The 15,669-nt window shown below is 43.4% G+C and overlaps 1 protein-coding gene across 1 annotated transcript in view; it reads left to right on the top strand.

Moving 5' to 3' along the window:
* Positions 1-15,669, top strand: part of GLA (galactosidase alpha) — a 290,628-nt gene that overhangs the window by 79,875 nt on the left and 195,084 nt on the right. The window contains exon 3 of the mRNA XM_075835636.1: positions 2,770-2,947. Coding sequence (XP_075691751.1) covers positions 2,770-2,947 — 178 coding nt within the window. The remainder of the gene's footprint in view (positions 1-2,769; positions 2,948-15,669) is intronic.

Genomic DNA, 15,669 nt, shown 5'->3' with positions numbered 1-15,669 from the left:
TCTCCCCCCTCCCTAAGGCCCCATGCACACGACCATAAAAAACCTCAGTTTTTGCGGACCGCAATTACGGTCCGCAAAAACTGAGCCATTCACTTTCATTGAACACTGACACCTTTCCGTAGCACTACGGAAGGGTGTCACTGCCGTGGAAATGTTCTGGGAATTATGGAACATGTCCGTTCTTTCGCATTTTGCGGGCCGTGCTCCCATACTTTGTATAGGAGCACGGCCCGAAAATGCGGCTGTCAGTCAGCGGCCGGCCCTGCCCGCAATCGCGGGCCGTGATTGCGGGCACGGTCGTGTGCATGGGGCCTAAGCATGTCCGCAGCCCCTCTCCCCCTCCCTAAGCATTCCCAGAAGGCTTTGAAACAAGATTTTGGCAATCCTGTTTAATTCAACGGTCTGTACTAATATGGAGGGCACTAGAGAAAATATTCTTCTATAGCACCTACCCAGTGTTAATATATTTGATGTGGTGACATTTATTGCTTACCTCTAAGCATTACCAAAATACTATTGTTGATGAGATTCAATAAAAATCATATAGTAGAAATATTAGTAAGTGATTTAAGGTATTACATTTGAAGGTGACCAGTTTACTTTAACCCCTTGACGACTGGCATACGGCTACATACGTTCCACCTGCCGATGCCCCATGCAGTTGCCACGTGTATAAACGTCGACAGCCTTGAACGGGGTTTAATGAGTGCAGTGCTTCTTCAGTGTGAGCAGCGCTGCACTCTCATGTCTGCCGGAGCTTTAAGAGCCCCAGACTACACTCCCCCCTGCAGATAGCACTACCTAAGTTCCCTCTAGGGGGGAGCCCCCAACGTCTCTCCATCCCTGCTGTAAATAGTGCCGCCACCCTGCAGATAGCAAGCCCCCTATAGATGGCGCCACCTAAACTCCCACTAGGAGTGGAATCCCCGGTGTCAGATCGCTCTGTGCCGGGGATTCCGCTTCTGGAGAGAGCCCCTGACGTCACTGTCCACCGTCAGGGGGTCTCTCCAGAAGCGGAATCCCCGGCCGACACTCTGACCGGTGATTCCGCTACTGGAGAAGCCCCTGGCGTCTCTATCCATATATGGACAGAGACGTCAGTGGCTCTCTCTAGGAGCGGATTCCCCGGCCACAGCGCTTCGGACACTGAGGCAGGGGATTCTGCTTTGAGGTAGCCCCTAACGTCACCATCCATATATGGACAGAGACATCAGGGGCACCCTCTAGGAGCGAAATCCTTGGCCAGATGGACTCCGCTCCTACAGGCATCTACAGTGGTGCTATTATCTGCAGGGGGAGGTGCAATCTGCAGGGGGAGGTGCAATCTGCAGGGGGGGATGGTGCTATCTGCAGGGGGTGCTATATACGGGGTGTAGCACTATTTACATGGGCACTGTGGCATTATATGGGCACTGCCTATAGGGGACACTGGCTCTATGTGGGCATTATCTAAAGTGGGAACTGTGGCACTATTTACAGCGGGCACTATCTATGTGGGCACTGGCACTATCTACAGTGGGCAAGGTGGCACTATCCACAGTCTTATTGCATCACTATCTACATGGGCACTGTGGTGTTTTCAGGTGGCTGCGATAAAAAAAACCCTAACAAACAAAACTGTTCCATTTTTTTTTTTTTTAATCACCCATGAAAATGGGTGGCAAATGTCGGTGAAAAACGGTCAGACGGTCGGGAAATGGATTCAGATTTTGAGACGCATTGATGCCCACACAACCATGAAAAACTGACAGTTGATCCACTGTTAACTGCTCCTTTTTTCGCGTAGAGTGAATATAGCCTTATAGCCCCCTTACTCGCTCACAGCGATCCAGGGTGACAGTGTATGTATGTATGTATGTTTGTGTGTGTGTGTGTGTGTGTGTATATATATATATATATATATATATATATATATATATATATATATATAATCCAAAAATCAGGCAGCACTCCAAGGTATAAGTAAGGTAGAAAAAGGTGCTTTATTGGTCCATATACAAACGTTGTGTGTATATGGACCAATAAAGCACCTTTTTCTACCTTGCTTATACCTTGGAGTGCTGCCTGATTTTTGATTCTACTACAGCAGGTCTGTCAGCCCTGACCTGGGCAGGTCGGCACCCACCTACGATTTACAAGGCTGTGCGGCTGACATTGTATTTGGACTTTTTATATATATATATATATATATGAGAAGTCTATGTAAAAAAAATTACAAAAAATAATAGTTTTTTCACATTTCTGGTGATTTGTCTGCTCATAATAAAAATTAAAAACATGCCATTAATTAGACTAATCTAGAAAATGAAAGCCTCATAAGTCTTGGAAAAAAACAAAGCAAAAATAGTTGTGATATTCAAAGCGGTTGCGAAGATATTATCGTTTAAAGAAGTACATATCAGAAATGGAAAATTTGACCTGGACACGGGTAGCAATGACCCTTGGTCATGAAAGGGTTAATCTGTAATAAAAGAACAAAATGGGAGTGGGATCCAGAGAGAAATGACAATTTACTCTATGGGGACAAACTCTAGCTGCCCCAACTGAGCCCTCTAGTACTAAGATGATCTATACATTATAACCCAAAATTATTAGAGAAGAATAACTAGAACATCAGATTATTTTATAACATGAGGGGAAAAAAAACCACAAGTTTAAACAACAACTTATAAAACAGAACATTAATATAACGTATGGGATTATACTGCAAGAGACAAAGTTCACAAGATGTTTAGAGGAAAACCATTCTAATCTTTGTCATATACTTAGGTTCATGCTCATGGATTACTGCTTGGAATATATCAGGATGTGGGTAAGCAGACATGTGCTGGATATCCAGGAAGCCAGGGCTTTTATGAGTTGGATGCACAAACCTTTGCCGACTGGGGTGTTGATCTGCTCAAATTTGACGGTTGTTATTACGGAACTCTGGAGCAGCTGGAAGATGGTAAGAGCTAAAAATATTGCATATTTGTGTATTTACGTAAACCGGCAAACAGCACAAAACACTATGGGAGTAAGTTCTCAACCCCAGAATTGATCAAAAGTCGCAAAACTGCTCCCCTCCCTGCAAAGGGACTACTCTCAAAAATATATTCTGGTTTGCTTCTTAATAACAGAATACCAGCCTTTCTATGTAAAATTACCCCTAAAATGTCAAGTAGATGCTGGCGCTGTGAAGCACATAAAGGATCGATCTCTCACCTATGGTGGTACAACCCTTCTGTAAGGAGAGAGACACAATTTGCTTTCAAGTTACATAGTTACATAGTTAGTACGGCTGAAAAAAGACACATGTCCATCAAGTTCAACCAAGGGAAGGGAAAAGGGAAGGAAAAATTTCTACACATAGGAGCTAATATTTTTTTGTTCTAGGAAATTATCTAAGCCTTTTTTAAAGCCATCTACTGTCCCTGCTGTGACCAGCTCCTGCGGTAGGCTATTCCATAGATTCACAGTTCTCACTGTAAAGAAGCCTTGTCGCCTCTGCAGCTTGAACCTTTTTTTCTCCAGACGGAGGGAGTGCCCCCTTGTTTTTTGAGGGGGTTTTACAAGGAACAGGATTTCACCATATTTTTTGTATGTACCATTAATATATTTATATAAGTTAATCATGTCCCCCCTTAGTCGTCTTTTTTTCAAGGCTAAATAGGTTTAATTCTTTCAATCTTTCCTCATAACTTAAATTCTCCATGCCCCTAATTAGCTTCGTTGCTCTTCTTTGTATTTTTTCCAACTCCAGGGCATCCTTTCTATGAACTGGAGCCCAGAACTGAACTGCATATTCTAGATGAGGCCTCACTAATGCTTTGTAAAGTGGTAATATTACATCCCTGTCCCGCGAGTCCATGCCTCTTTTAATACACGACAATATCCTGCTGGCCTTTGAAGCAGCTGATTGACACTGCATGCTGTTATTGAGTTTATGATTTACAAGTACACCCAGATCCTTCTCAACAAGTGAATCCGCCAGTGTAGCTCCCCCTAGGACATATGATGCATGCAGGTTGTTGGTACCCAGATGCATAACTTTACATTTATCTACATTAAACTTCATCTGCCAAGTGGACGCCCAAACACTTAGTTTGTTTAAATCTGCCTGCAATTCATGAACATCTTCCATAGTCTGAACTATATTACATAGCTTGGTGTCATCTGTAAAAATAGAAATAGTGCTATTAATCCCATCCTCTATATCATTAATAAATAAGTTGAATAATAGTGGTCCCAGCACTGAACCCTGGGGTACACCACTTATTACCGGGGACCATTCAGAGTAGGAATCATTGACCACAACTCTCTGGATACGGTCCTTGAGCCAATTCTCAATCCAATTACAAACTATATTTTCTAAACCTATAGTCCTTAATTTACCCATTAGGCGTCTATGGGGGACAGTGTCAAATGCCTTTGCAAAGTCCAAAAACACTAAATCCACAGCGGCCCCTCTGTCTAGACTTCTGCTCACCTCTTCATAAAAACAGATTAGGTTAGTTTGACAACTTCTGTCCTTAGTAAAACTGTGCTGGCTGTCACTTATAATACTATTTATTGTCACATAATTCTGTATATAGTCCCTCAATAGCCCCTCAAACATTTTCCCCACGATGGATGTTAAAGGGAATGTGTTGCCAGAAAAACATGTTTTTTTTTTATAAATTAAACATTTAGTGTGTGGGTGACTAAACATTGATCAAATTTTTTTTATTTTTTTCACGAGTCAGGAAATATTATAAATTAATTCTAATTTATAATATTACCCATTTCTGGTCACTAGATGGAGCTATACCCAAAATTGCAGCTTTGCAAAATTGGGTAAAAAGCCCTCGCTCTAGTGACCTCTCAGCATTCCCCCCTCCTTTATCCTGGCTAGTGCCGGGATAAACGAGGGGTTTGAACGGTGTAACCTCCTACACTGTGTGTCGCCATTTTTTGAGCTAACACACAGTGTAGTAGGTTTACATACAGTAGTAAACACACACAAACACGAACATACATTGAGATCTCTTACCTGCTCCTGCCGCCGCGGCTCCCTCCGGCCCGTCCGCTCCGTCTGCTGCCGCTGGTGCAAGTGCACAAATCCGGAAGCCGCGACCGGAAGTAGTAATATTACTGTCCGGCCGCGACTTCCGGTCCACAGGAAAATGGCGCCGGACGGCGCCAATTTCGAATAGGACTGTGTGGGAGCGGCGCATGCGCAGTTCCCACACAGACGCCGTACACTGAAGTCAATGGGACGGGAGCCGTTCGCAGTCCCTATGGGACTGTGGCTGCCGTATTCCATGTCTGTATGTGTCGTTAATCGACACATACAGAAATGGAACAAAAAATGGCAGCCCCCATAGGGAAGAAAAAGTGTAAAAATAAGAAAAAGTAAAACACAAACACACAAATAAATATAAACGTTTTTAATAAAGCACTAACATCTTTAACATATAAAAAAATAATTTGTGATGACACTGTTCCTTTAAGCTTACTGGTCTATAATTACCTGGGGAAGACCTAGAGCCCTTTTTGAAAATAGGCACCACATTTGCGCTGCGCCAGTCCCTTGGCACTATACCAGTCACTAGAGATTCTCTGAATATTATGAAAAGGGGGACAGAAATAACTGAACTAAGCTCTTTAAGAATTCTAGGGTGTAACCCATCTGGTCCCGGGGCCTTGTGCACATTTATTTTATTTAATTTAGCTTGGACCATCTCTACATTCATCCAATTTAGTATATCAACTGATATATTACCAGCACCGGCAGCGGCTACATCAGCTGCTCTTTCTTCAGTTGTGTATATACAGAGCTAAAGAACCCATTTAGTAACTCTGCCTTCTCTTGATCCCCTGCCACCAACTCCCCATTACCATTATCTAGGGGTCCTACATGTTCAGATCTGGGCTTTTTTGCATTTATATACTTGAAGAATTTTTGGGGATTTGTTTTACTATCCTTGGCCACCTGCCTTTCATTTTGTATTTTTGCTAATTTTATTACATTTTTACAGATTTTATTAAGCTCTTTATATTTTACAAAGGCTACAGCTGTACCCTCAGATTTGTATTTTTTAAATGCCCTTTTTTTGTCATGTATTGCCCCTTTCACAGAAGGTGTAAGCCATGTGGGGTTTAATTTGAGTCGTTTATACTTGTTACCTATAGGAATACATTTTGCACTATAATAACTCAAAGTAGATTTGAAAATCTGCCATTTATCATTTGTTCCATTATTTGACATTATTTCTTCCCAGTCTATATCCTGAATTGCCGCCCTCATCCTGGGGAAATTGGCTTTCTTAAAATTAAATGTTTTTGCCCTCCCAGCCTGCGTTTGTTTTTTACAGTATAGGTAAAATGTAACTATATTATGATCACTGTTACCGAGGTTTTCATGAACATTGACATTCCCAACAAGATCTGCATTATTAGAAATGACCAGATCCAACAGAGCTTCACCTCTAGTCGGGTCTTCCACAAACTGGCCCATAAAATATTCCTGCAACAGGTTGAGGAAATGTCTCCCCTTTGCAGTTGAAGCTGAACCATGACACCAATTAATATCCCGGAAATTAAAATCTCCCATTATCACTACAGTACCCGCCTGTGCAGCCTGCTCCATCTGTTTATATAGCTGAACATCCATCTCCTCAGTTATATTGGGGGGTCTATAGATTACACCAAAAGTAATTTTTTCAGTGTTTACCTCCCTTTCTAGTTCCACCCACAAGGTTTCAACCTCCTCACAGTATTCACCCACTATTGTCTCTTTCACACTCGCCTTCATATCATTTCTCACATACAGACATACACCACCACCTTTCCTATTTGTCCTGTCTTTCCGAAAAAGTGTAAAACCCTGTAGATTTACAGCCCAGTCATGTGAAGAGTCCAGCCATGTTTCAGCAACACCAACTATATCTATATTTTCTTCCAGTATCAAGGCCTCCAGCTCCCCCATTTTGCTTGCTAGACTTCTGGCATTTGTGAACATACACTTTAACTTGCCTGTCAGTTTTTCAATTTTATTATCAGAAATGCGATTTGACATTAATCGGGCCTTTTTATTTACACTGATGTTTTGTAACGAAAGGATCTCCTTATCTTGTTGTCTAGTCCTCTCCCCACATTCTGTTTCTCCCCCCACCAATATAGTCTGACCCCTCTCTAACCTGGCTACCCCTTTTTTTTCTACATTGACCTCCCTCCTCAGCCCTAGTTTAAATACTCCGCCACCCCAGCTAGAATTCTCTCCCCCACCACAGCGGACCCCCTTCCATTTAGGTGCAAATCATCTGCAGAATACAGTTTGTACCCCAATGAAAAGTCAGCCCAGTGCTCTAGGAACCCAAATCCTTCTCCTCTACACCAAGACTTCAGCCATGCATTTAACTCCCTGAGCTCCCGCTGTCTTTCCTGTGATGCGCATGGCACAGGCAGTATTCCTGAGAATACTACTTTGGAGGTCCTTCCCTTCAGCTTGTAGCCTAGTTCTTTAAAATTATTCTTAAGGCTCCTCCACCTACCATTTATTCTGTCGTTGGTACCGACATGGACCACGACAGCTAGATCATCACCAGCCCCTCCCAGCAATTTGTCCACCCGTTCCACCACATGCCGAACCCTGGCACCAGGGAGACAGCAAACCATTCGGTTGAGGTGGTCTTGGCGACAAATTATTCTATCCGTCTTCCTGATTATAGAATCCCCTACGACTATCAATTGTCTTGGCTTACCTGCATTACCATCCCGCCGACTACTAGCTGGGCTGTTCTCCCGGCTGTTAGGGAGATCAGTATCCACTAGGGCTGCCATTTCTGAGACTGACACCCTCGCATCATCACCCAACTTGGCAATTTTGCCTGGAATGTCAGAAACCGGATCGGCCTTCCTTTTCATTGACCCCTTTCTACTGCCCCTAACTACATTAACCCAGCTACTTACCTGATCCTGCTCACCCATGTCTTCACCCTCCAGTTGTAACCCACTAACTGCATGCTCCGTGAGCAGCAAGCTCAGCTCAAGATTGTCTATCCTCCTCAGTGTTGCATTCTGCTCCTCCAGATCTCTAATACGAGCTTCCAGGTGAACAACATGCTCACATCTGCCACAGAGATATTCACCCTGGAACTCCGGCTCCAGTCGTGCATACATATGGCAAACTGTGCACTGAAGAAAACCTCCAATCTTGCTATCCATTATCCAAGTTACAAAAAAAACAGCGAACAGGTGTTAATCAAAAAGAAAAAGAAGTAGAAGAGCACTTACTGGGACTTTAACTCCTCTTTTCAACTCCGGTTTTTGGAACTCCACTTGATCTACAAACCACTTGTTGTTTCAAGCCACAGAGTTACCAACCAATGAGTGACCTTCACCCCCGAATGGATACTACTCTGGCTCCCTTCTGACAACTTCCACCCTAACCAGAATAACCTACTTACACATCTCCTTACGGCTGCTAAGTTACTTTTCCCGTTACACTTGAAATCTAAAGACCCCCCTCAAAGTTCAAACTTGGATAACTAAGGTAGATATGATATGTAGAATGGAAGAGCTCTTAGGTTGGGAACTACGCAGACATCACAAATTTTCTGAACTCTGGCTTACCTTTAGGAAGCAACACTCTTCTCCTTCCCTTCACTCTCCTTCTATGGTCTGATATAGGTCACCTAATTATTGCCGTTGGCCGCATTTACACGAATTTAGCTATTTTAACTAATTTTCAGGTGTATCATTCACATGAACATATCTCTAATGGGAACTAGTTCTTTGTTTCTTCTGTTTTTGAATTTGCTTTACAGATGAAAATGATATTTTCTAACAATCCTATGTACTGGGCCTGCGTGCCTCAATTCCTTTGTACATGACATCTGTATTTTGAAAATTTTGTCTATATACGTTTCATCTTTCTAATAAAATAAAGAGATTTGCAAAAAAAAGTCGCAAAACAACCCAATAGTCTCAATTTGCGTTTTTGCCGCCCCTGCCACTTTTGTGGAAAGGGGGCATGGTTGGTTACAGAGGGTGTGGCTATTGAGGCTCGACAATTTTTTTTATTTATGCCAGAAAATAGATTTCGCTCTATGGGGCATAGCAAGGTAGAGTTCTGTGCTGGGCCATTACCTTACCCCCCCCCCCCCCCATTAAATAGTTAAATAAGGAAAACTTAAATGTAAAAAAAAATAATAATACTCACCTCTCCGCTCCTCTTTTCCTCTCCGTCTCCATCACTCCGGTGCAGCTCATACAATGTAATGATGGCGGCCAGCTTCAGGACGTTGCATGCGACACAGCACTGATGACATTGAAGTGCCGTGTCGCATATAAGGTCCTGCTGCTGCTCAGTGTCAAAACCTCTTACGAGCAACGCTAAATTGAACAGGGTGAATTGATGGGGCATGGCCGGACTTTTGCCTCTTAATAAATGTGTTGCATATTGATCCAACGTTTCTTACTATTAAGACTGGCAGATAAAAACGCCAGTCTTAATAAATTGCCCCCTATGTATACATAAGTATTGCAGTATATTGTGCAAGTTATTAAACAATCCCATGTTTTTTTTACTGTGAACAGTTTAATCTCTGTCAATAGGAATGCTTTAGATTAGGGCTATTTATCTCACTACACAAAATCGTTATGATATGGCTGCGGAAAAAATTGCTGTCCATTGGAATGCTTTGAGCAAATTTAAATTCCCTTTAAAAATCACTCCGGTCAAGAGATTTGCTAGTGTTTTTTACACTTTCACCTATGGCAGCACCCCTGGTGAGACATCCCATTCGCTGGACAGGAAGCCTGTGTTCCTAGGGGTATTCTTCTCCTGGGGTCAGGCCCGGCTCCGAGTTGCAGCTATCTGCGCTGGGACTGTTGGCCTCTTACGGCACACATCAATGACTTCTTTCGGTCGCGGGAGCGCGTCACTTCTGGCGGATGCCGGCCCACAGCGGGGAGGAGAAGATACAGCGTGTCATAGCCACGGTGTAACATCCACGGTCGCAGACCTCAGACTCCTCTCATCCTGCCGACGCCTTCCTATCTGAAAATGCCAGCACGTGGCGGACACCCTGTCCTGCAGTGACCACTACGGTGCGCGCACCAGCTCAGTGCCAGTCTTAAAGGGCCAGCGTGCAAACATGTGTAAGATTGAACTGATTACTCCCAGATCACCCTGGACTATAAGAAGGGCCCTGCCCCTTCACTCATTGCCTGAGCGTTGTTGTGTTTTCCCGTGTCAGTCTAGCAAATGGTCCCTTAGTGTCTTCCAGTTCCCAGTGTTCCCGTACTTGCTACCTGTATCCGTATCCCGTGCTACCTTGTTCCTGTGCCGTAAAGAGTTGGAGTCGTGTTGTGCAGCCGGTCTGTCTGCTGTGTGAGGCTATGTTCACACGCTTAGCAAAAAACGTCTGAAAATACGGAGCTGTTTTCAAGGGAAAACAGCTCCTGATTTTCAGCCGTTTATTATTCAAACTCGCCTTTTTCACGGACGTTTATGGAGCTGTTTTTCTATAGAGTTAATGAAAAACGGCTTCAAAAAGTCTTGATTTTCACGGCCATTTTTCAGAACAGAACGCAGTTTTTCCAATTGAAATCAATGGGCACATGTTTGTAAGCATTCTGCTTCCGATTTTTTTTTTGTCCGTTTACGGCCCGAAAATAAGTCATGTGATCATACAATTACACCACGCCTGGTGTCTGCTACCAAGGTCCCATCTGAGCCTAGTCATCGCTACTGTCTGAACTACCACAGGTACCTTTGCTTGAACTATAGACTTTACTTAGTACTCTATATTGGAGAGCTGCTATCCCGCTATGGCGGTACGGCCCAGTGGGTCCACACACCCACAGATCGTGACACACAGAGCCTCCCCAGCCAATCCTAAGCCTATTTTAGGCCTGAACTAAGATGGCTCCTTCTCCACTAAGCAACCAGCATGGAAGCACCAGGAGAAGCAGCAGGACGCACTGAACAATTGGACCCCGCAAGATCCTCCAGTCCAGTACTTTGAAACGGCATGGGATCTTCTAGGAAACATGGTAGGACAAGCAACCTTCTTTTTTTTTTTTTATTATTAATCTTGCCACTAGCATTAAGGATATGGTACAAACCGAGGTTAGGAATGCCCTTAAACCTTTAAAAAGTAGTATGACCTTCCTAAGTACCTCGTCTGGTAAAACAAGATAGGGCCTCGGGGTATCTGACTCTTTTATTGGGGAGGTTTACGTGTTTGAGGAAGAGTGGGAGCTAGGCTCCTCCTCAGAATTCCTCAGATGAAGACGGAGGTGGAAAGAACCTTTTTCCAGCTGAGGATGTGGATCAGCTACTTTACAGTCCAAGCCACTATGAACATCGATGACCCTAAAGAACCCCGGTCTGTCCAGGACGTAATGTTTGAGAGCCTGGGTCCTAGGAAACTGAGAACTTTACCATAAAAATGTAGCCCTGATCGGAAATTAGGCATTCCCAGGATTTTAAAGAGGAAATATCCTTTGGAGGAGGAAGTAAGCAAGGACTGGGATAGTTTTCCCAGTCTGGATGCCCCAGTAGCAAAGATATCCAGAAAGAGTACATTGCCTTTCAAAGATCTAGGTTCTCTCCCTGATCCAATGGATAGAAAGGCAGACTGCTATTTAAAAATAAGCTGTAACGCCTCTGCGGGAGCCTTTGAAGAGACTCTGTCACCACATTATAAGTGCCCTATCTCCTACATAATGACATGGGCGCGATAATGTAGGTGACAGCAGTGCTTTTTATTTAGAAAAACGATCTATTTTTACCACTTTATGAGCGATTTTCAAGCTTTATGCTAATGACTTTCTTAATGCCCAAGTGGGCGTGTTTTTACTTTAGACCAAGTGGGCGTTGTACAGAGGAGTGTATGACGCTGACCAATCGGTGACCAATCAGCGTCATACACTTCTGTCCGTTCATTTATACAGCACATAGCAATATAGCTATATCGCTATATGCAGCCACATACACAAAGACTAACATTGCTGCAGTGTCCTGACAATGAATATACATTACCACCTGCCAGGACGTGATGTGTACTCCGAATCCTGTCACTTCTGTAGCGTCTCTGTGAGATTTACAGCAAGGCAAACATAATCTTGTTTGAAATGACAGGTTACATCGTAATTTCGCGAGATTACGCTTGACTTACTGTAAATCTCAGACGCTACAGAAGTGACAGGATTCTGAATACATATCATGTCCTGGTTGGAGGTAATGTATATTCATTGTCAGGACACTGCAGTAACGTTAGTCTTTGTGTATGTGCTGTGTAAATTAACAGAGAGAAATGTATGACGCTGATTGGTCAGCGTCATACACTCCTCTGTACAACGCCCACTTGGTCTAACGTAAAAACACGCCCACTTGGGCATTAAGAAACGAATTAGCATAAAGCTAAAATCGCTCAAAGTGGTGAAAAATGATAGTTTTTCTAAATAAAAAGCACTGCTGTCACCTACATTATAGTGCGGATCTCCTTATGTTGGAGATGGAGCACTTATAATGTGGTGACAGAGTCTCTTTAAAGAGGCTCTGTCACCAGATTTTCAAATCCCTATCTCCTATTGCAGCTGATCGGTGCTGCAATGTAGATAACAGTAACGTTTTTCTTTTTCAAAAACAAGCATTTTTGGCCAAGTTATGAGCATTTTTATATTTATGCAAATGAGCCTTGCTTATGTACAACTGGGCGTGTTTAAAGTTCTGTCCAACTGGGCGTGTATTGTGTTCGTTACATCTGGGTGTGTTTACTTGTTTTACTAGCTGGGCGTTGTGAATGGAAGTGTATGATGCTGACGAATCAGCATCATCCACTTCTCTTCGTTACCACCCAGCTTCTGGCAGTTCACAGACACACAGCGTGTCCTCGCTCATCCGACGCGATGAAGTTCCTGTGGGAGGAAGTGAGTGACGTCACAGCGTGATCTCGCGAGGACACGCTGTGTGTCTGTGAACTGCCAGAAGCTGGGTGGTAACGAAGAGAAGTGGATGATGCTGATTCGTCAGCATCATACACTTCCATTCACAACGCCCAGCTAGTAAAACAAGTAAACACACCCAGATGTAACGAACACAACACAAGCCCAGTTGGACATAACTTTAAACACGCCCAGTTGTACATAAGAAAGGCTCATTTGCATAAATATAAAATGTTCATAACTTGGCCAAAAATGCTCATTTTTTAAAAAGAAACACGTTACTGTTATCTACATTGCAGCGCCGATCAGCTGCAATAGGAGATAGGGGTTTGAAAATCTGGTGACAGAGCCTCTTTAAACCCGGTATTATGGCTACATATGTGGCTAGGTCCCTAAAGGTATGGATAGCTCAACTAGCGCTGCATCTTAGGGAACAGATACTGTCTTCCCTCCCAGTTTTGTCAAAAGCTACAGACTTTTTATCTGATGCCTCAGTAGACTCTAGTCGTCTATCAGCTGGATCAGCAGCACTGTCAAACTCCGCCAGAAGGGCTATATGGCTGAAAAGATAGAAGGGTGACGCAAGCTCATAAGGAAAGCTCTGCTGTATCCTTTGTTCAGGAGATGTTTTTTGTTTGGTCCTCCACTGGATGACCTCCAGGAGAAAGCATCTGACGGGACAGGAGGAAAGGGTTTCCTACTCAGAGCAAACCAACAGATTTATTTTGTCCCAGAAAATTTAACAAGAAACCTAATCCCAGGGGACATTAATTTAAATCCTCTATAAATTCCCTAGGAAAAATAAGGGCTTCCAGTTTAAGCCTGAGAATAATCCCAAAAATAAAGATTACCAACAATGACGCCAGAGGGAGTGGGTTGGGAGTTCGCCTATCCCTATTCTTTTAAGAATGGGACAAGATCTTGTCAAATCTGTGGATTCTAAACATCATAAAAAACAGATACATTTTAGAATTCAGGACCCCTACTCCAGACAGATTCCTCCCTACAAAGGTTTAGAAAGACGCAGAGAAACAACTTGCACTGGTGACTGTTCTTTTTTTCCCTTACCAGGAGGGCGGTTCTGGTTCCAGTGCCGAAACTAGAGATGGGGAGGGGTTACTATTCCCTCCTTTTCCTGGTAAAGGAACCAGAGGGCAAATTCAGGGTTATAATAAACCTAAAACGGCTGAATTCCTTCCTGGTTTCCAAAAAATTTTGTATGGAAAGTATCGCCTCTACGGTAAATCCCCTCTTCAAAACTCGTATGATGGCATCAATAGACCTGGAGGATGCCTATTACCATGTCCCAATCTGCAGCACTCACCATAAATACTTGAGTGGCGGCAGTTCTAAACAATTCTCTAACCCACTTCTAATGCAGGGCACACCCGTTTTTGGCATCTCATAAGCTCAGAGAATTTTACCAAGCTGATCGCAGAGATGAACTCATACATAAGAACGAAAAAAATATTCGTATAATTCTATACCTAGATGGCTTTTTGATAGTGGCAGACTCCGCCGAGGCCTTAACACTTCATCTACAAACAGTATGCTCAATTCTGATAGATCTGGGGTGAAACAAACTTAAAGAGGCTCTGTCACCAGATTTTGCAACCCCTATCTGCTATTGCAGCAGATAGGCGCTGCAATGTAGATTACAGTAACGTTTTTATTTTTAAAAAACGAGCATTTTTGGCCAAGTTATGACCATTTTTGTAGTTATGCAAATGAGGCTTGCAAAAGTCCAAGAGGGTGTGTATTATGTGCGTACATCGGGGCGTTTTTAATACTTTTACTAGCTGGGCGCTCTGAAGAGAAGTATCATCCACTTCTCTTCAGAACGCCCAGCTTCTGACGATCTTACCTGCAAACGCTGATGCTGCTGCAGAATCAACTGTAGCCTCTGGTGCCGATGTGGCCGACACGATGCAGGACCTGTGAGTGACGTCACAGATCTGCACTGTCAGAAGCTGGGCGTTCTGAAGAGAAGGGGATGATACTTCTCTTCAGAGCGCCCAGCTAGTAAAAGTATTAAAAATGCCCCGATGTACGCACATAATACACGCCCACTTGGACTTTTACTTTTAAACACACCCACTTGGACTTTTGCAAGCCTCATTTGCATAACTACAAAAATGGTCATAACTTGGCCAAAAATGCTCGTTTTTTAAAAATAAAAACGTTACTGTAATCTACATTGCAGCGCCTATCTGCTGCAATAGCAGATAGGGGTTGCAAAATCTGGTGACAGAGCCTCTTTAAAGTTGAATCTAACACCTTCCAACAAATGCATCTTTTTGGGGATCCTCTTAAACTCCTCCAAACAGATTTATTTTCTCCCTCAGGGAAAGATCCAGTCATTAGTAGAAAGGGTCTCGGACCTCATTCTAGATCACTTAATCTCTTTCAGAAGGGCTATGTCTGTCCTTGGACTTCTAACCACCTGTATACAGGCCATAATGTGGGCACAGTTCAGGTCCAGACTTCTGCAGAGGGACATATTCGAGAAAAGCAAGTTCTCCTTAGATCACTCCCTACACCTTTCATCAGTAGGCACTCTCGCTCAGGTGGTGGATGAAGGTAGAGAATCTCAGAAAGGGAGTGTCATGGGTAATATCTCGAACCCTAAACATAACAGATGCAAGTCCTTGGGGGTGGGGTGCCCATGGAGAGTCCTTCTACATTCAGGGTAAATGGGATCTTTAGACCACCATAAAATCTTCCAATTACAGGGAACTGGAGGCAGTAGTT

Source organism: Rhinoderma darwinii, chromosome 8, assembly GCF_050947455.1.
Source record: "Rhinoderma darwinii isolate aRhiDar2 chromosome 8, aRhiDar2.hap1, whole genome shotgun sequence".
In the NCBI taxonomy this organism is placed as follows: Eukaryota; Metazoa; Chordata; class Amphibia; order Anura; family Rhinodermatidae; genus Rhinoderma; species Rhinoderma darwinii.
The sequence above is the reverse complement of the archived record's forward strand: the minus strand, read 5'-3'. Positions and strand labels throughout refer to the sequence as shown.